General features: G+C 40.3%; 1 protein-coding gene across 1 annotated transcript in view; it reads left to right on the top strand.

Annotated features, from left to right (window-relative positions):
- The window catches only part of parp4 (poly (ADP-ribose) polymerase family, member 4), a 160,141-nt gene extending 144,679 nt beyond the window's left edge, over positions 1 to 15,462 (top strand). The window contains exons 40-46 of the mRNA XM_051926163.1: positions 278 to 598; positions 2,708 to 3,528; positions 4,924 to 5,014; positions 6,689 to 6,791; positions 8,095 to 8,227; positions 13,809 to 14,045; positions 14,092 to 15,462. Coding sequence (XP_051782123.1) covers positions 278 to 598; positions 2,708 to 3,528; positions 4,924 to 5,014; positions 6,689 to 6,791; positions 8,095 to 8,227; positions 13,809 to 14,045; positions 14,092 to 14,149 — 1,764 coding nt within the window. The 3' untranslated portion in view covers positions 14,150 to 15,462. The remainder of the gene's footprint in view (positions 1 to 277; positions 599 to 2,707; positions 3,529 to 4,923; positions 5,015 to 6,688; positions 6,792 to 8,094; positions 8,228 to 13,808; positions 14,046 to 14,091) is intronic.
- Positions 15,463 to 22,190: the final 6,728 nt, after the last annotated feature.

The raw sequence follows: 22,190 nt of genomic DNA, 5'->3' as shown, positions 1-22,190 counted from the left end.
ACGAATGAAATGAGGGAGAAAACTTAAGTCCAGGCTCAAGATGCAGATCTTAATAGCACTAAAAATGAAAAGAAAAAAAACACTGCAGTGATTAAATTGTTGACACTTGCACAACATTGTTAAATATGTTTAAATAAATAATGGTAAGGAAGAAGGAAAAATGATACAAAGGCAATTATATGAGGAATGCACTGTGTTTGGAGAAAAGATTAAATTGAGATTACTCTGTAAAATTAATTTTTTTTTTGTTTTCTGATATTTTATATTAATTTTACAGGATGGCTTTGTTCCGGATTACAGGGAAATTCCATCAGACATCTTTGCTTTTAATAGAGCTGTAAAGGAAATAATTCCTGCAGTTGATGGGCTTCCACTTCCTCCTCCTCCTCCTCCTCCTCCTCCTCCTCCTCCTCCCCCTGATCTTCCAGTAGGAATGGGAATGTCACACATGATATTGCATGATTTGTCAGCAGAATGTTCAACTTCTAGGCCTCTTGAGTCTGTTCTTCTACGTCGTTTTCCTTCTGTACTAGCAATGAAAAAAAAGTCAAAGCGGTCAATAGCTCGTTTTGATGAAGGTTCAGGTCGTATGACTCAGGTAAGGGTTCCTAGCAGTTTGTCCTTCAGGTCACCAGTAAATTTTTGAAAATTGTAATAATACAATACGCATTAAATTCATAAGAAAATTAAAGTCCTATCTGTAGATTCATATCTTAATGGCACAAAAAAGACAGAAAGACAAAAAATGCTACATTGATTAAATTACTGACGTTTGCACCACATTGTTAAACATATATAAATAAATTATGGTAAAGAAAAATGGATATGATGACAAGGCAATTGTACGAGTAACACACAGTTTATATACTAGTTACAAAAGTGGAGAAGCCCTATATCTTACTAGTGGGTGGTAAAGGGATTCAAGCAATGTTAGTAAGACAGTGGCAGTGGGTTATAATTATAGATTAGTCATTATGGCTGAATGATTAGTTGGTATCATTTTCCTCTCCTCTGTTCTCTGGCTTCCCTCACAAAGCCGCTGTTAAGGTAAATATAGCAGCAACCTTAAAACACAAAGAACATTCAAACATTAGACTTGCAAATGTGTAATCACTGCATAAATTAGTTTAATTTAGCAGTTTATCTGTAAATTATGATTCTATACCATGATGCTTTGGCTGTCAGGCACTGCACATACTGGTAAATAAGCGGTGTACTAGGAAGTACTCATTTGTGTACTTGTGTATCTCCCATAACATTGTAAAAAGAATGTGGTAGAGTTCACTGTCGGCTGGTTTACATTTTACCAGAAGGCTGGACTGTACATGTCCTTTTTTTAAACAAAACTTTTTTTTTCTTATCCACTTTAAAAATATATTTCTTTGTCTTTCATTTGCTTCTGTGGTGTGCCTTTGTCTTTGTTGAGGAATATTTTGATGTCTTAAAGCAGATGGCGAATAGTAAAATGGCAGTTTTCCATCTGCTGACATGATGAGAACTATACAGATTCAATCACCCGAAAGCTTCTTGCCACCTCCCAATGATGTCACACACTGATCCTCACACACTTTTGCTAATGACACTAATTTCGAGAAAGCAAGCTCATCTCATTTGTGAAAGGCGTTCAAGAAACCAGCCCTATACGACATGAACAAAGAAAAATCACTAAAGACAAATGGAAAAAGTGGGCATAAATAAGGTTGCAAAAGCAAATTTCCCAAAACATAAGAAATGTAGATTTAAAACTTTTGAAAAAAAAGCTGATGCACAGAAATACACATACAATTATACAGTATTTGCAGCTAAACTAGTGAAATGTTTGATATATTCACTGTAAATCTGACTGACAATTATACAGTATTTGCAACTAAACTAGTGAAATTTTTGATATATTTAAATCTGAAGGTTGATCTTCCGTGTAAGCAGTGTCTTCCTATGATTGGCACACTTCTCATTGAGTCCATGATTTAAACTTCATGGTGCCTTACAGGGATGTAGAATGTGATCTTAGGTAAAGGCCTAAAGTCTATCCACCCATCCATTTTCCAACCCCACATATTTAGTTCAGGGTCAAAGAAAGACAGTGCCTATCATAACAGTACCAGGAAGTTAACCCTGTAAAGGGCATCATAAAGGCATAATACATGTATCATAATAATATATATGTTTTAATTTATCATTCAAGCTTCTTCTTTCTTATGAATGAAGTATGGTGTGTGTTTAGTAATTGAAGTTGCCCAATCAGTGCTTGATCCCTGTCTTGCTCTTGATGTTGCTGGAATAGGATGTGGACCCTGCAACAGTAAACTGTAGGTTTGATGATGAGGGGATAATAAGGACACTTGCAAAATGCAAAACTGTAGAAGAATCAGTCAGGAAGGATATGGAGAGAGCAATTGTATGTGGCCATCACCTGTAAACCCATTCCCTTTCTGGGGGTTGTCTTGCTGTTGCCTCTCCAGTGCACCAATTGTCACTTTCATTTGCACCAAAGAAGGTGAAATTGGTTCACCATCACTTATGCTTCCTAACTGGACAGATTGATATCTCTGAAGCTTAATTGACTTGGTGTTAGACTGTGATGATTAAGTGTCCCCTTCATTTTTTGAGCAGTATATAACCAAAGTATTACACACCTGGATTTTAAGATACATTCAATGCTATTAAAAACAGTAAATTGAGTTTAATTTTTATATTAATTTTACAGGGTCGTTTTCATCAGGATGAAAGTAGAAGTTTACTAGGTGGTTTTGCCTCTGAAAGAAATGAAAAGGGAATAATTTCTGCACATGATGAGCCTCCTCCTCCTCCTCCTCCTCCTCCTCCTCTAGTAAAATATGGAATGTCACAAATGAAATTGTCTGGTTTGTTGGGTATGCCTTCAGCTTCTGGGCCTCCTGCTTCTTTTCTTCCTCATACTGTTCCTTTTGATCTTACACGAGCAGGGGGACAAAAGTTACAAGACAGTCTGCCTCTTTCTGCTAAGGCATGTCTACCTGCACAAGAAATGATTCAACCAAGTCCACCATTACTTGGGGTTGTGGTACATGAAGGGTTAGAGTTTCGCCCAACCTTACCTACTGCCCAGAGTAATTTATTTGGACAAGCAACGATTCAACAAAGTCCCCAGATTACTGGAATAATGTCCTTTGGAGAAAGACAGATTCAACACAGTCCACCAATTGCTAGGAGTGGGCTCTTTAAACAAACATCGAATCAACAAAGTTTATTATTTCCAATGATAAAATCAACCTTTCAACAACCCTTACCGGCTTCCCAGAGTCCATTATTTGGACAAGCCATGATTCAACCAAGTGGCATGTATGCTGGGGGTAAGGCACTTCAGCGTGAATCGATTCAACAAAGTCAGTCATTTACAAGATATATGTCACCTGTACAACCAGTACTCAATTCAAGTCTGCCTGCTTTTGGAATGAGGCATGATACAGGTTTTTTCCATGGATTTGGTGCTTCTGCAAATAAAATGTCGAAATCTACTGCATCCTCATACTGTCTCCCAAAGTTTATGTAAGTTCAAGGATATCAGGCATTCAATACAGCTTTAGCTGTGCCTTTTTGGCCCCCACAGAATGTATTGATAGGCATTATTTTGTAAAGTCTCAAAATCAGAAATCATTTTCCTACACTTTCACTTAATTTGTTGAAATTTTTGTTTTTTTTAATTCTGTAATGTACAGCTGTAGTTAGTTGTTAGTGATTCTTCTATTCCTGAAACAACAGCTGCAGACTTCTGAGTTTGTCTGTGGCTTACAACCTGTATGCCTTGGCGGTTCTTTGGTACCTACAGATATCCCAGGATGAGCTGTATCTCAGAGAAGCAATGGTGTATTCTGGTTTAGTTGTAGGTTTTTCTTTGATATACACAACAGTGCCACAGGAAGTTCTTATATGTGATACTATTCTGTACACTATATTCTTCATATTGTGTAAAGAAGAATGGTTATAGAATAAAATATTTACAGCAAATATCCTAAAACTAGCTAGTAGTAGAATGGCTTCTATGTACATCTAACTACTAGGGTTTTAATTTGATTCCCCGATAAATATGAACAAAGTGACTTTTTTCCTATTTTTGCACCTTCACCCTGTATGTACAGTTTAAATGTATGATTAAAATATAATACAAAAAAATACAGCGAATAGGACACATTTCATTCACCTTTCATCCCCAGTAAAAATCCATGAGTAAAAGTCAACAGGGTTTTTCCTAAGAATGTCCAGATTCCTGGCAATATGCATTGTGAATATGGCTGATTGCAGAAACTGTGCCAGCCAAAATGACATTCATGGGCAATAACAACCTTAACACAACAATCTTCCATATGTATGGCCTCCACCTTGTGGGCGTCATCTTCAATCAAATTCTACCCCCACTTAAATTGCTTGGCCCAAAGTTTCACCATATAGTGTGAAGGTGTATCATCACCATACACAGCATTCAGCCTCTCATGGATTTCCTCTTCCTTTGTAAGGAATTTAATGATGGAATGAGGCTCACGGTCTGTCAGTTTCTTTGTAGACCGCAGGTAGATGTGTTTGCCATCCTCTCTCTCTAAGTGCTTGCCATAAAATGACCTCAAGCAGCATGTGTGGCATGCCAAGATGTGTTCTGATTTCCAGTGATGAGTTCAGATTTGTAGCACAAGTACACAATCCTCAGGTAGATAAATTATTGAACTCCCCTTGTATACATTTACAATGAAGAATACTAATTTGTGCTGTAGAAAATGTAGGTTGTTGATGTGTAATTGTCAGCATATAGTGGAATTCAGGATTATTTTTTTAATGCATGTTCGGTTTCATTAAAAAACATGGACTATTCCTGTGTGATTCCAACTTTTGAATGCTAGCGTGTGTGTGTGTGTATACATAGCAATACTGTATACTTTAATTTTTGTCCAGGCACACTGATCCTCAAACAGCTGCTGTGAAAGCACAAAGAAGAAGACAGGATATGGTATCTTGGGCAAATATATTTCAACTCCAGCACGTGGTAAGATTTGTTTTTTCTGTACAGTGTTTATATTTCCTGTGCTTTCATACAGTCTTGACATTTTTTCAGCTGACATCTTAGAGATTCAAGAAACTCTAGCTACAGGTAATAGCAGTTTGTAAAGGTTCAGAATAAAAATCAAATAAAATACATAAAGCAAAAATGTAAGCTTGAATATAATGTTTTGTCTACAGTAAATTACCTATTATTATTATTATTATTATTATTATTATGAGAGGTAAATTAACAGATATTGGAATGGGTGTCTAGCAGGAAGCGTTAGCTCCATGAATGGAACAATTTTCCGTACTGGTAAATGCACAGTGGAAATGTAGTCTCACCTACAGTGCCACCACAAAGACAGCAAAATAAATACAACAAAAACAATAACAACACAAATGATCGTTTTATACTGCACTTATATTAAAGAATCATTCAGCGTGTAATCTACTGAAGGCTCTGCCAGGAGACCCCCATTGAATATCAGCAGGATGAATGTTGTGGTTACTACACACGATCTCTTTCTCTCCCTCTCCCTTTTTTATTTATTTATTTTTATAACTGAAGTGCTCTTGGTGCACTGGCTGTTATCTTGACCAGGTACCATCAGGGTGTGTAGACATTTGGAGAGGGAATGGTTACAAAGGGCATCAACTCATAAATCTCAGGGGTTGAGCAAATCAGCAATTTTGATGCCCCAGTTTATCTGAAGTTCTGTGTGTGGGATGGGGGGTTAGGGGTTGTCAAGTGTGGTATGCGGGCTCCAGCAGGAATGAGCTTCCATGCTCCAAGCCTGTGACCCCGCTTCAAGCCAAGAGGGCTGCCCTCTAGCATTCCAGGGGAGGTAATGCCCTGAATATGCTCTCTCCTTCCATTATAAGAGCGTCCCGGCAAGGCAAGGGCACCGGCCGTCCACCACACAGCACAGTATGCTTAAGTAAAGTAGCTTCATTTCACACATTTATATTAGCTAGTTTTACTTAACAATTCAACAGAAGGCTTCTAATATATTGTAACACATTGTAAAATAGAATTTTTTCCATACTTCATTTGACTTAGCATTTTTATCATAATAAATCTCGACTGAATGTGCAATTTCCCAATGCCAGTGGCTCTGCTGTAATTATCTTCCAGAAGCCAGCTAATCAAATCTTCAAGCAACTTTCAGCAGCTTTCACAGACCACAGCTTCACAAGGCAGGTTACAAAGCATTCAAGAATACAATTTAAAGCCACAAAATTACAAGGGCTGAGGTTTTAAGAAGTGATACCTTCAATTTTTAGAAAATGTGTTTTTACTTCCCACTTAAACAGCATGCCAAAATGTTATTTTTGTTCAGATTTCAGTGGCTGCTTTTCATGAGCATTGGAGTAATTTGAGATATAGCTAAAGGCTAAGTTTTAAACAGAGCCAGAACTAATTTGAGGAATCCACACTTTTTTCTTACAAGCAACCAAAATATTTTGTAGACTGTATGTTCAAATGAACAAATATCTCATGTGATTCACTGAAATGTTTTACTTTTATATCTTAATTTATTAAATAAAAAGTGCTGTTGTATTTATTACTAGCATCCCCATTTAGTTATGTTATCAAATTCCTCTGAAAAACACAAGAATTGTCTTCTGATAACCGAACAGAACTGAGCTGTATTATATATTTTTCCCCATTCAGGATGGCTATTGGGAAGCTACTTCAGAACTAGGAGCCTTACTAGATGTCAACATGGATTATTTTGCCAATGTTTTCCTGAAAGAAAAGGGAATCATGTCTTTGGGTATGTAAACTATAATCACAGTCTTAGACCAGCTTTAGTTAAAAAGTGGAAATGGAAGCAGTTGTTTGCCTTTATTTGTTGTAACCGGTGTTGGGGGTAATGCTGTAAAGGTAGCATGCATTACTGTACATAGTCAGATTACTTTTTAAAATAACAAGTAACTTAATACAATACATATTTTATTGAAGTAAAAATAACTGTGTTACTTATAAAAACACACATACTCATTACTGTGTTATTATGGAAGCTTATTTCTCAACAAAAAAAAAACACTGCATTATTTCACAGACCTATTGCCCATTACACCTATTATACCTATTGCCTATTGCACGCACACTCTGGTGACAGTGGAAAAAGAGTTTAACCACTAGCATGCAGTCAAGTGAAAAGAACTGAACAAAAGTGTATAGGTTTTAATCCTGCGTGTACTAAGGGGTAAATTTAATTGATCCATTTTAGGGTCACAGGGAGTCATTGATAATCACAGCATCATTGGGTGTAAGGCAAGAAGCAAACATGCTGGATGGTATACACTGTTCTTTGAAAGGCTCAATCAATGATTCAAGCAGAAAAGAGTGTGCTGCATGCAATTGAGTAACAAAAATGTATAAGTAAAGAATCTGTTTAGTTTTAATCCTGTCATTTGCTGTATATTTTAAAACAGTGGGAGCTGGTGGCTCAATGGACAGTTTTAATGCCCACATCTTTTGGGGCTCGTGTGGGGAATGTAAAAAGGGGATGAAGGTTATTTACTTCACAGCATATTCATAAAAGAACACAAGATTATAAAATGTAGCTGTGTTTGTCGTCAGTTTTATGAAAGTTCATATATGGGTTTTGGATTTACAAATGTTGATCAGTGAAGTGAGCGGTTTTTCTAATAATAGTCGAAAAAGTAACACAAAGGTGAGACATTGTAACACATTACATTTTAGAATAAATAATTAAATATATTTAATTACTTTTTATTGTAAGTAATTAGTAATGTAACTAACTATGTTGCTTATAAAAGTATCATTCTCCAACACTGATTGTAGCAAACATTACTTTCTAAAAGTCTGAAAGATTTCCTCAAATCAGTTGCAGTTCCTGGCTGGTGGAGTTAGCGGACAGAAGAGTGGCCTTTAGATTCTGTCCTCTCACTTCTTTTCTGTCTGTTGTGTTCAGTCATCCCATATCCATGGACTTGAATTAAAAAGACTCATGTTAATTTTAAGCCTTGATCAGCTGTCTGGATTCAAATTCATTTAAAGTTTTTTGAAGGTACATTCAAATTCCATTATTTCTATTTTCCATTTTATAGGTTTGAAAGCAAAGGAAAATATCCTAAGACTCCTTGCCACGCTTCTAGTGATTCAGCTCATACGCTACACCATGCAACTGAACGGCATTGTCCTGAAGTCTCTCTTCCAGCTGGAGCATAACAAAGATGAGAGGTGATATTCTAACCGCTAACAGATCTGTCAGCACAACTGCTGTTAGACATAATAGATATTTCAAGATTCAAGGTTCTTTTATTTGCCATTTGTGCATAAAATCAACAGTCAAAGCACATTGGAAACTTCTACCAGATAGATAGCAAGGGTGTCATGGGAGAGCCTGGTTGTATTAACTCTTAACATGCAGAAGAGATTCTTCAGTGTTTCAGTGGAGGGTGAGGACAGGAAATTCAATTGGATTATGGGTAAAATCACAATAATGGAGTAGGAACTGTAGCTAAAATGTTGCCATTGCTTGTCACTTGCAACCCTTGGATTCATTGGCACTGTTGACAGGAAAGCCATAAAGTTAAGAAAGGAAAGAAGTCTTTTACCCAATATTAGCCAGAAAGTTTTTACATTTGATGGGAAAATATCAGCAGGTCAACAATATTGTAACCCTGACAGTAGTCTTGTGTGACCAGATGCGATTCTCAAACAGGAATATACATCTGGGGATAACCAATTAAAACGTGTGTACCTGTACAAGCAGGAGGCAAATCAGGATGGGACACCTTTTCATCTCAGGGCATGCTGAAGTCCACTCTCACACTCAAACAAAGCCAATTTGGTATAATCACTTAGCTTATTATGGGCTGTGAAAAGAGATCTGGAACATATTTCCCCACTATATATATATATATGTGTGTGTGTATACAGTATATACTGTATATATGGAAGCGAAGGTCTGTGATACGGTTTGTACATTAGCTGCTGGAGATCCACAAGGGGAGAAAAAATGAATCACGTGTCATAAAGTAGTTTTTATTCCTGAGCTTTCAGCTCCTGCCAGGAGCCTTCATCAGAGGATAATGCTTAGACATACAAGAATAGAATATATTGCCTTTGATTCTTGTATGTCTAAGCATTATCCTCTGATGAAGGCCCCTGGCAGGAGCTGAAAGCTCAGGAATAAAAACTACTTTATGACACGTGATTCATTTTTTCTTCCTTTGTGGATCTCCAGCTGCAAATATATGTGTGTGTGTGTTTGTATAGTTTAATGCTAAAAACAAGAAATCGACAGCCGAAACACGAAACGCAGCTTATAGTATTCCATGCAATTCTTGCCCAGCTGTATACATAGGACAAACGTCAAAAAAAATCTCATACTGACTTAGTCACCAAACACCCAATACCCCCCCCCCCCCATACTGAATGTGTTGCTATATATTGCCTTTGATTCTTGCAAGTCTAAGCATTATCCTCTGATGAAGACCCCTGATAGGGGTTGAAAGCTCAGGAATAAAATTATTTTATGATACGTGATTCGTTTTTTCTCCCTTTGTGGATCTCCAACTGCAAATATATATATATATACCCTAAGTTCTTGTCTATAAGCCGCGGCTTATCTAAGGAAAAAAGTTGTGAAAATGAAAAAATAGAATATCGGCTTATACATAAGTCCGGCTTATACATCCATCGCGGGGGTTGCGTTCCAGAGCCACCCGCGAAATAAGAAAATCCGCGAAGTAGAAACCATATGTTTATATGGTTATTTTTATATTGTCATGCTTGGGTCACAGATTTGCGCAGAAACACAGGAGGTTGTAGAGAGACAGGAACGTTATTCAAACACTGCAAACAAACATTTGTCTCTTTTTCAAAAGTTTAAACTGTGCTCCATGACAAGACAGATGACAGTTCTGTCTCACAATTAAAAGAATGCAAACATCCTCTTCAAAGGAGTGAAGCAAACAAATCAATATGTCTGTTTGGCTTTTAAGTATGCGAAGCACTGCGGCACAAAGCTGTTGAAGGCGGCAGCTCACACCCCCTCCGTCAGGAACAGGGAGAGAGAGAGAGAGACAGAGTTTGTTTTTCAGTCAAAAATCAATACGTGCCCTTCGAGCTTTTAAGTATGCGAAGCACTGTGCAGCATGTCTTTTCAGGAATCAGCTTTACAAAAGATAGCAACGTGAAGATAATCTTTCAGCATTTTTAGACGAGCATCCGTATCGTCTAGGTGTGCAAACAGCCCCCCTGCTCAATCCCCATACGTCAGGATCACAGATAGTCAGCGCAAGAGTGAGAGAAAAGTAAGTTGTGCAGCTTCTCAGCCATCTGCCAATAGCGTCCCTTGTATGAAATCAACTGGGCAAACCAACTGAGGAAGCATGTACCAGAAATTAAAAGACCCATTGTCCGCAGAAATCCGCGAACCAGCAAAAAAATCCGCGATATATATTTAAATATGCTTACATATAAAATCACAATTTAAATGACTGCTACGCGCGCGTGTTGACTCGGCAACGCCCAGAGCAGAAAGAACGCGCTCCGGCCGCTCCAACCGCGCCATGCGGGGAGTGAGAGAGACGCCAATATCTCACACTCTCTCCCCCCTTAAAGAAATTAAATGGGTGCGAGTGAGACCACTGACCTCCCTCCCTTCTATTAGTTATAGGTTATAGTACGTTCGGCTTATCCATGAGTCCGGCTTATCTATGATACGATTTTATTTTAAAAATTCGTATGATTTTTGGTCTCCGGCTTATACATGAGTCCGGCTTATAGACAAGAACCTAGGGTATATATATATATATATATATATATATATATATATATATATATATATATATATATATATATAGCAGTAACAGCGCTGCACTTGACTTGAGCATTCCTAGTTTTCATCCTCTTTCTCTGTACGTTTAGCATTCGTTTGCTCAAAGGTTGATGTGCTTGCTGCTTCCTGAGCAGCTCGTTTTCTCCACCCTAGCGGCCTGCTTCTTCTCTTATTTCGTCAACATCTTTTCACGTTAAATTTGATTGTCAGTGTTTGTGTTGCAATTGCTTAGTTCGTTTTCTTTCATTTTTCACTTAAGCTGGCACTTAAGTCTTTAATCTGCTTCAAGAATGATTTAAGATATGAAGAGGAAGGGGAAGTGACAGTGAAGCCCTGCTGGCCGCTGCTGAGAGTTCATTCTACAATAAAATTAAATAAAAATAAAAAATGGAATAACCTCGGACGTCAGTCATCACCCCGAAAGCAGATAGTAGTCACTTAGTATGTGTACCAAATTTCAGGTCAATAGGTCAAACAGTTTGCGAGCTACAGGTGATTTAAAATCCTGGACAGACAAACGAACAGCCACGGTACCGTATTATATATAAAGATACAGTATATCTAGTGCCTGACCCGACACAGATTGACACGGAGGCACGGGTAAAATAAAACAAACTATTTATTTTCTTCATCTGTGGGTGCACATCTTCCCCGTTACCCACAGGCAATACACAGTCCCAAATAAAGCACAGTACACAGTACACTAAGCACTCTTTCTCTCCTCTCTTCCACCACCACTCCTCCTCAGGAAGCTTTGTCCACCTCCACCTGACTCTGGCCGTTGAGTGGTGGTTGCTGGTTCCTTTTATGGCCCACCCAGAAGTGCTCCAGGTGCTTGATCACCTGTTTCCGATTGCACTCCTGGGTGGGGTTGAAGATTAGTCCAGCTGGGCTCAGGGACCCATGCTGCGCCCCCTGGCAGCTACCCCAGACCCCAACAAGGCTGTGGAGAACTCCATCTCCCATGAAGCCCTGCGAGAGACTGAGGCACTGCTCCAACCCAGGGGGGCGGCCATCCAGTGTCCAGGGGGAGGTACTGCACTGTCCAGGGCTGCTCCCCCTGAATACACATTGAAGGGGCATCCCAGCTGGGCGTGAGACCCGGTTGTCCGCCACAATATCCATCCATCCATTATCCAACCCGCTGAATCCGAACACAGGGTCACGGGGGTCTGCTGGAGCCAATCCCAGACAACACAGGGCACAAGGCAGGAACCAATCCCGGGCAGGGTGCCAACCCACCACCCGCCACAATATATATATATATATATATATATATATATATATATATATATATATATATATATTTACAATTATTATTTACAGTGCACAGTCCTTGGCTCCTTTGGCCACCTCCACTCCTGTTCCGCAAGCTCTGTCCTCCTTCCATCCAACTCCGGCTCCTTGATTGGAGTGAGGCGGCCCCTTTTATCCCGTCCTGGATGTGCCCCAGGTGACTGGCAATGAACTTCCAGCAGCACTCTCCAGTGTGGCAGAAGTGCTTCCCTTGCACCTGGAAGCACTCCGGGCATAAACCATCCCTGATCTGTCAGCACTTTCTGGTGTCCCGGAAGTGCTGTTCCCCAGGGATCAAGGACTGGCTGGGTGCCTAGGGAAAAGTAGTGCCCCTCTCCCGGTTCCTCCTTCCTCCAGGCATCTCAGTGGGGCAGGATTCCTGGCCGTCTATCACAATATATATATATATTCACTGCATTCGAAGTCTGTGTCACAATCTGATTGTATGGGTGGTTACCTACCAGGTAACGCTTGTGGTTGGCCAGCAATCTGCTAACATCCGCCACGGTGCCCTCAGTTTGTGAGGAGCAGATCATAGAATGGTTGAAATAGTTTACTGTCAAATAAATGCAAAGAGTACACAACACGTGTTTTGCCCTCATTCTGGGCTCATCAGGTGTACACACTCCACTGCACTCCCTATCGGGAATCGAACCTCGGACGTCAGCGCCAGAGGCGATGCCCCTAACGTTGCGCCATGGCATGTGGTTCGTTTATTTGACAGCATGTAGATCGGGTGGATCTGCTAACCACAAGCGTTACCTGGTAGGTAACCACCCATACAATCAGATAGTGACACAGACTTCAAATGCCGTGAATGTAATTAAGAATGGACGCTGTATAGCACCCGACCCGACACAGATTGGACACGGGAGGCACGTGTAAAATAAACAAATCTATTTTATTTTCTCCGTTTGTGGGCGCACATCTTCCCCATGTCCCACAGGCAATACACAGTCCCAATTAAAGCACACCAAGCACTCTTCTTCTCTCTCTGGCACCAACACTCCTCCCAGGCAACCTTGTCCTCCTCCTCCCAACTCTGGCCGCTGAGTGGTGGCCGCTGGCTCCTTTTATAGTTCACCCGGAAGTGCTCCAGGTGTTTGATCAACGAGTTCCAGTTGCACTTCTGGGTGTGAGGCATACGCTGCTCACATGGGCTCAGGAGTCCCAAACGTAGCTCCCCCTTGTGGTGCCTGCGGGACCCAGCAGGGCTGCACCCAACTCCAATTCCCAGGGAGCCCTGTGGGAAACCAAGGCACTGCTCCACCCCAGGGGGGTGGCCATCTAGCGTCCAGGGCGAGATATTGCAGTGTCCAGGGCTGCTCCCCCTGAATATAGTGTGCAGGGGCATCCCAGCTGGGCATGGATGCCAGCCACCTGCCACAGTATATATATATAATTTGTTCGATTGGGATGGTATATCCATGAATTTGATTTGGCCCAAAATGAAAAAGAGCAGTTGTTTTCCTCAAACTATTACATCTGGTAATACTGATTTGTAAGCATATCTAGATGAATAACTTTAGACGCGCATATTTAGAAAGCCACCGTATGGGGTAGGTTAACAACACAAGTCTTCAGTCGCACATAAATTTGTACTTTCCTTCAAAAGCAGAATTTGTTTCTTTCACTTGCTAAAATTATTTTCATTCTGAATTTTTCTTTTTTCTTCAGTTCACCTTATCTGTTATCTGTGGAGAAAGCAATCAAGTGGGCTAAAGCAGCAGACAAACGCTATCCATGCATTTGCAGTAGACTTCAGATTGGAAGAGATATGGAAACAACAACACGACAGCTCTTGAACATTGACCCAATAAAGGAAAACTCCCCATTATGGTTGTTTATCACCAAGCAGTCTATAAGTAGGATAAACATGCCATTTAAATTTGGAAACTCCACCATTTTTGGAACCTCAAGAAAACCTTTTGGTATTTGTGTGCAGTAAAATGAGTATAACTGCTTATCAGCAGTCATGGCTTGGTATGGGAAATGCATTAGGTGGTTTCAGTTTTTAAACATTGGCATAATGCTTCTTAGAGTTAGAAATGTTTATCTTTCTTATGGTATATTTTAAGTCAAAATGCGCTAGAATTGTCAGCCTATGTGAATTCTGTGTTTTTATCTCTTATTTTAATTGGTTAACTTTATTTAGGGTGTCTATAAAGTCCTGGAGCAATTTGAATTTTTAATAAACTTGTATAAAGAATCTATAAAAATGTAACAGAGAGGAAATTTATTAAGCTTATAACATAATTAAAGATTGCAATATAAATCCACTGTCAGATAAGATTTTTTTTGAGCTCCGACACTGATCAAAAGGATTATCTTAGTTTTTAGAGTGACATTTTGTGAGTAAACCTCAGTTTTAACTTGACCCCACAGAGCAAAATGTCATAGAATCAAATGCAGACGTCAGACAAGTTAGTCAGAGAAGGTAACCGTCTCCTCTTTAATCAAAGTCATTCAGTATAGAGTGGATTTTAATATCTCTAAAAATAACAGAAGGAAGATAAAATAGTCGTCAACAACTGTATGAAAATCTTGAAAACATTTCCCCCATGTTGTAATTTACAGCTGTTTATGTCAGTGACTTTATAGAAATGTATTAGGACGTGCATATACAGTATAGGAGGACATCTTTTTAACATACCATTGAATAGGGTGCAAATACAGCTTGGAACAAAGTGATGTTCAAGTATTTTTCAAAAATAGCCATCAGGAGACATGGTTACTTGAGCTGTGCTGATGAAGTTATCTTTGGACAAAGAAGGCATTTATAATTTACACTGTGCTAACAATATGCATGGTGACAAAAAGTATTCATTTGCACTTTGTCCTCTGCACCCATGGAGATTCAGTGCTGTGCTAGTGTGTTCTTTTCTTCACACTTTGCAAAGAAAGTATATTACAATTGTTGCTTTCATTATTCTCTGGATATTTACACATTTTTTAAAATGCTTTTGTCTTGTTTTGAACTAATTAATCTTCCATGATAATGTGTCCTTTCGTCTACATCTGTTTGGTCAGAGTGATGATTATTAAAGTAGCCAAAAGCAAGAATGGCTTTGTGTCTTCACCCATTGTGTGTTTTTGTTTACAAAATCACCACTGAGCCTAGAATATCCTCACCCTGGACGCAAGTGGTAAGTTGTTGGCACAAGATTTGTTCAGGCGTATGTATTGTTTGAGCCAAAGTACTACACTTGGTGACACAGAGAGATTATGATTGTGCTACTGACCTTTTCCCGATTTATTATATGCTCTATTTACGTCTTAAACCGAAGAATACTTGTATGTAAAAGTGCAATAAAAATGAGACACACAATGACCATTTAATGTTTTTTCTTCTTACATCACCACTTCTGGAAAAGATTATATTTATTTCTGTTATAACTATTAGGCACATATACAGTAAAAGAACATCTTGACTCACTAAAACCAACTTAGAGTTGTGAACAGATAGATAGACAGACAGACAGACAGACAGTTGTTCCACCCTGTTCCTCCGAATTACAGACCTCAGTGTCACAGCCCGCCATTTGCACCTGTTAGCGTGCTTTCAGCATTTTAACTTCTTTACAATGTGAGAACCCCAGCTAGTGACCTTTTGGAGACCAGCTTTGGTTGGGGGTTTAGACAGCTTCCCCTGAGCCCAATGTGTGCCTCATTCGAATGATGTCCATTTTAGGACAGCATCCTTTCTCTGACAAAACTCCATCATCCTTCATTCAAAGCTCTATACTCCTTCCTGCTTCTTTCAAAATGACATCCATTGTCCAGCAATACTTCCATGTACCCTGTGACAAATCTTCATATTCCCTCTTTCAGAATGGTGAATGTCCTCTGACAAGAACTGCTCTCACATTCCACCATCTGACAGGATGCTATCCCCCTCCTCCTCCATCCGACCACAGACACAAAAATGAGGAAAACGAAGGCTGGGCACTTTGGGGGGGGGATTGTATCTGTCAGTCATTCACAAGGGCAGGAATATATTTAAGTTAGCCGAATGTCACACCCTTTTCCCCTTTAAACTTTCTTTGAAACTTCTCCACATTGCAGGTTCATTACGCATTATGCTGCTTTGCTTCTATATTGTTTTCTTATAATGTGCTTTTTTACAGTCTGCTTTTTGAACCACATAAGTAATTCAAAGTGTAAAGCAAATGTTTACTTCCTTGACATTTACAGCATTTTCTTTTTCCTGTCATTTATAATTGGAGTATGTATTTTGGTACAATTTTAATCATTTAGAAAAAAAAAGTGGATCCTGTACAAAGTTTAATACATAGCTAAGCTAATACTTACTATATGCAGGAATGTTTAATGTAGCGTCTTGTATAGTGAACACTATTATAAACTGTACAAGTCAATTTTGCCATCCATTTTCTAATCTGATTATCAAATTCATGCCATGATTGTGTTCATGTGTTTTCTATTAAAGAGAAAAAATGTGGAAAGGCCATTGAAGACTCACATTAATATTTAAGCAAAATGAACATAAAACAACTGCACAACGTAATGCCCAGGATGTCCGCAAATGGCATACTCGTCCTTGAACCTGGGACATTGATAGACACAAACCAAGATGGACTGGGCAAAGAGGACCTGTACACACAGCACAGGAAGTTGTACAAGAGTTTGGTGCTTTTCATTTTTTTATTACAAGTCCAACAGTGTTACAACACAAAGTGCAGTGCAGGTTTCTTCTCTAAATAAATAAATTAATAATCCAGTAAAAACTGCATCTTTCTGTGGCGGTTTAAAACAACAATAAATAATCCAGTTGATAAACGATCACAAGATCAGCAAGAGGAGACGTCCACCGGCAGGCACAGTCATTCTACCCGGCTCGTGTTCCCACTACCATCCCTTAGTATTCAGCAGGAGACCCAGCGAGCCCTGCTCCCTTTTCTTCCAGCATCCCTCAGTGTTCAGCAAGAGTCTCTCAGAGTGGTTGGTTGCTCCTACTCCATGGGCGCTCATCTAAAGTGACGCTGCCCCGTCTGCGCCATCTGCTCACTCCACTCAGGGCCACTTCCCAACTGCTTGCCTCCACACTCACTGTTGCACCGGCACAATCACAATCCTGCTGCTCTGTCTTTCTTTCTTTGTCCCTTTAACCTCCTGGTTTCTCTTTCTCTTTCTTGATCTCCCCCGTATCCTGCGCTGGCTCCTTTTATACTATAGTGGGCACTGGTGCTTTAATTATGAGCCCCAGAGCACTAATAAGGAAACCAGCAGGATTAACCTACAGATGAATGTGCAATCAGCCAGTTACCCCATCAACACCCCGGGGCCTCTCAATGGAGCGACTATAAGCACGTATGCACCCCCTGGGCCTGAGCATGCTGTTTTATAGCACTTCCGCAGACCCCAAAATGCACTTTACCAAACTGTTGACCTGTCAGCCAGTTCTCTGGAAGTAACAACATGTAGCAGATAAAACTGACACAAAAACAAAACAAAAAAAATGATTCAGTGCATTACGCAGCACTGGCCCTCTTAAAGGGGAACTAAAATACAGTCTGTACGTAATATTTGTTTTTGAGGTGTAATATGTTCGTCACATCAACACGCATTACAGTAACGGCTCAGTGATACGAATTATGTGTGCAAGTCATTCAGCTGCATCTCCCTGCTTGATCAAGGGTATCATCCTTTCCCAGTTTCTCCAAACTGTCGCAGACCATGGGTCAGAGTTGCCGTAAGTATGCATACGTTCCCTCAGCAGGTTTTCTTTTATAAATCCCGCATTTCAAGCCTTTTTGTATGTAGACACACACTTTATAAAAGAGGTCCCAAGTACAGTACGTCCACTCTTGAGGTGTACCAACAATGGCCTACAGAAAAGCCGGAGGGATTACATGAATTAACTAGTCTGAGAGCAGTTGGAGATTCCCAGAATGGGAACCAAGAGGTTTTAAGTGCAGAGAGTTCAAGTCAGCCAAGTCCTGCATATTGCTACTGCCAACTTTTACCAGGAACAGAGGAATGGAAACAACGATTGCTGTTTCATTGGCACACAGAATACCCTAGTGTTGATTTTACAGTCATATATACCTTTGGGTTTTAGATTAAATTAGATTAAATTTTAGTAATCCCAAGCGGAAATTTAGATGCATACAACAGGAGAAACATAAAAAACGAAGCTCCAGACTCAGAGTACAAATAATGGAATCAATCGATAAATAATGTATATTGTACAGAGTTTGTAGAATGAACTTAAAAAGTCTAAATATTTAATTTGGGATGTTGGGAGGAAGCACTGAAATGCCTGATAGCAGCAGGCAGAAAAGACCCCCAGAGGAGCTTCTTACAAGTAACACACCATGGAGGAATGAGCCTGTGGCTAAACGTGCTCTGAGACAGCGCCTCCTTGAGGGGATGGAAGGGTTTTTTAACTGAGGCATCAAGTTTTACCACCATCTTCCAGTGCGTCCAGGGTTAGACCTGTGATGGAGCAGCCTTTCCTGAGATGTTTGTTCAGGTATTGTGTGTCTTTTGAGCTCAAGTTGCTTCCCCAACTTCCAAAAAAACCATGGTAGCACCAGAAGAATACCAGGACAAAGCACAACGGGTTGCAGGCATGCGTTTCCACCAGAGGGCCCTACAAATGGACACACGTGCCACCACGTCCACTCCAAACCTGACAACATGCGGCTGCTCCACATGTGCATGAGGGGAACAAACCAGTAAGTGAACAAGTGCCTTTTTATTTTATTTTAAGGATGGTGCATGAAAACGGGGCAAAGTGCTTTTAAATTAACACATTTGAAGACGTTTCCTCACAGGTCTGTTGATCATTTTGTTTGGTTCTTTCGACTTCTGCTTGGTTTTTACCTTTGCTTTTGAAATGTTATTTTTGGTATGTTGTTATAAATTATTTTAAGCTTCTTAGTAAAGTCATTTATGAACTGTAGCTGCCAAGCACTGGGGTATTGTTACAAGGTGCCCAAGAAAGAAAGACTTCGCATAAAACAACACGAGTGATCACCAACTACCCTGCAAAAGGCATCATTTTTTATTGTAGCGAAAGAGGGCCACTGTGTTTGAAACCTGAGAGACTAAAAACTGTAGCACAGCCAGCAAACACAAGGTGCAAAAATCCAACAGATATAAGACATGAAATACATAATCCCACAAAGTGTCATTCCTCATGTGTCAAAAGAAACCATCCATGGACTCTGTAGCAATGGAGACAAAGTATGGCCTCCATCTTTTGGAATGGACTAAAACCATATTACAGTGCTTTATATTTTTGATCTCAAGAACTGTACTGTTTGTAACTTTGTAACTTAGCCAGAACTTTATTTGTCCCCAGTGAGAAATTTTGTTGAGGGTAGGGAAGGCTGAAGGGATCTGTGGTATCCGGGGTGAACTTCTCCAGGCTGCTGGTAAGGCTGTCCTCCTGGCATTGCAAGCAATCTTTGCTTCCATTTGGGATACTGGCATCATCCCAACTGACTGGAAAACGGGACTTGTATTCTCTATCTGAAAAGGGAAGGGTGATCAACTGGATTGCGGCAACTATAGGGGGATAACACTGCGGTCTCGTGGCCTGGAACCCCTACAGATTTTATTTTTTTTCTCCAGCCTTCTGGAGTTTTTTTTTGTTTTTTCTGTCCACCCTGGCCATCGGACCTTACTCCTTTTTATGTTAACTAAGGTTGTCTTATTTTAATTTCTTATTTGTCTTTTATTCTTCTTTTCTTCATTATGTAAAGCACTTTGAGCTACTTTTTGTATGAAAATGTGCTATATAAATAAATGTTGTTGTTGTTGTTGTTGCTCTCGGTGCTGGGTATGGTCCTTGCTTGGGTCATCCTCAAAAGGATCTGTGATCACTTGCTCACCTACCAGCAACTGGAGCAGTCTGGTTTTATGCCTAAGAAGTCTACCATCGACCGCATCCTGGCACTGAGGGTTCTCTTGGAGTGCAAACACGAATATCAGCAGAGTTTCTTTGCAGCCTTTGTCGATTTTTGTAAACTGTTCGAGTCAGTTGATTAAACTGCTCTGTGGGATGTCCTTAGAGTTTGTGGGATCAACTCCAAAGTTACCGAATGTCAAGGCTGCCTTGTACACTATGCAGAGTGGAGGCAGAACCTCTGTGTTTTTTCCCCAGTTGATTCTGGGGTTCGTCAGGGGTGTGTTCTTACTCCTACTCTGTTCAGTGTTTGCATGGACTGGGTGCTGGGCAAGTTCGTGGGGTCCAGCAGCTGTGAGGAATCTGTTGGTGAAGAAAGATTCACTGATCTTTACTTTGCTGATGATGCTGTTATCTTCGCGGAGTCAATGGAGGCTCTGATCGGGGCTCTTGAGAGACTGAGTGAGGAGTCTGAGTGTATGGACTTGCGAGTGTCCTGGATAAAAACTAAGATCCAGGCCTTTAATGACCTCTTGGGCACAGCCATCAGCAGTGTGTCTGTCTGCAGAGAGAATGTCGACCTTCTCGAGAGGTTTACTTACCTCGGCAGTGACATGTCTCTGGTGACTCTTCCTAGTCTTTACAGTCCTGTTGCTTCCTGTCTTGCTATATGGTTGCGAGACATGAACGCTATCCAGTGACCTGAGATGAAGGCTGGACTCCTGCAGTACTGTGTCTCTTCGGAGAATTCTTGGGTACCGCTGCTCTAACTTTGTCTTGAATGAGCAATTGCTCACAGTGTCCTGAATAAGGCACAGTACCTGCATTGTGAGGGAGTGTCAGTTACGGCACTACGTCCATATGGCCAATTCCCCAAGGGTGATCTGGCTTGCAGGGTCCTCATTGTTGAGTACTTGAGCGTGTGGACCAGGCCAAAGGGATGGTCATGTAACACTTGGCTGCAACAGATAGATGGTTGTTTCCGGGGGATAGGACTGGACTGCATGTCTGCTTGGGGGGGGGGGTTGACAACTAGGATCCCAATGTGTTTTGTCCTGTGGTGGGTGCGGCAATACACTGTACCAGTGCATGCTCCCCAACCTGACCTGACCTGAGAAATTTGGCTTTTTATAGAAGCTCTTTAGATAGATAGATAGATAGATAGATAGATAGATAGATAGATAGATAGATAGATAATTATGCTCACACACTATGGTCTGAACACACACCAGAATGAACAAAAAGGAGGAAAATTAAAAAGAAAGAAAACTGACTTGGCAGTCCCAGTGAGGCATTATGCATGCGTATTGTTGTTGGTATAAAGGAGCCCCAGTAGCATTTCTTAAGACACACGTCTGAATAATTCATTAGCTGAAAGTGCTCAGTGTTAGTGTGTCAGAGAGAAGATGAGCAATGGCATTCAGTTTTGCTTTAATTCTCTCCTTTGCTACGATGTGAAGGATGTCACTACCCACTTTAAAGGAATGCAGTTAAGGTAAAGCCAACAAATGTTTTCACACATGTATTTCTGGTTATTAATGTTGGCTTAACTTAAAGTAATAAACTGTGTTATGAGTTATGAGTTTCTTCACCTAGCCTTAAAAAGAAAATGATTTAACTGCCCATTAATTAAGAGCTGCCTTCACAGAGCGTGCGACATAAACGCACTCACAGAGGGGCTGAGGGCTGCATGTCAGTGCAGGCACACAGGAGAAATCTCTAAAGATAAAGGACATTTTAAAGTAGGTCCTGATTCCTGATTCCTTGGACAGTTCTTTAGATAGGAAAAGGAAAATGCATTCAGAACTTTTGTGCTGTTTTCTACAGGAGAGAAAAATATGAAACCAAGCTGTGATGAAATCTAGATTTCTGTTTTTTGTTATTCTCTGTTGTCCTGTTTCTGTCTATACTTGTATCCTTACGTTATAAATAAACTGCAGTATTTTGTTTACTCTGCAGTGGGTTGGCACCCTGCCCGGGATTGGTTCCTGCCTTGTGCCCTGTGTTGGCTGGGATTGGCTCCAGCAGACCCCCGCGGCCCTGTGTTCGGATTCAGCGGGTTGGAAAATGGATGGATGGATGGATTTTGTTTACTACAGCAAGTGTACATGGTTTATGTATTGGAAAATAGTCAATGTCCACATCCAAAGCACAAATAGATAAAATGACATTTGTCTTGTGCAGAC

Source organism: Erpetoichthys calabaricus, chromosome 4 (assembly GCF_900747795.2).
Source record: "Erpetoichthys calabaricus chromosome 4, fErpCal1.3, whole genome shotgun sequence".
In the NCBI taxonomy this organism is placed as follows: Eukaryota; Metazoa; Chordata; class Cladistia; order Polypteriformes; family Polypteridae; genus Erpetoichthys; species Erpetoichthys calabaricus.
The sequence above is the reverse complement of the archived record's forward strand: the minus strand, read 5'-3'. Positions and strand labels throughout refer to the sequence as shown.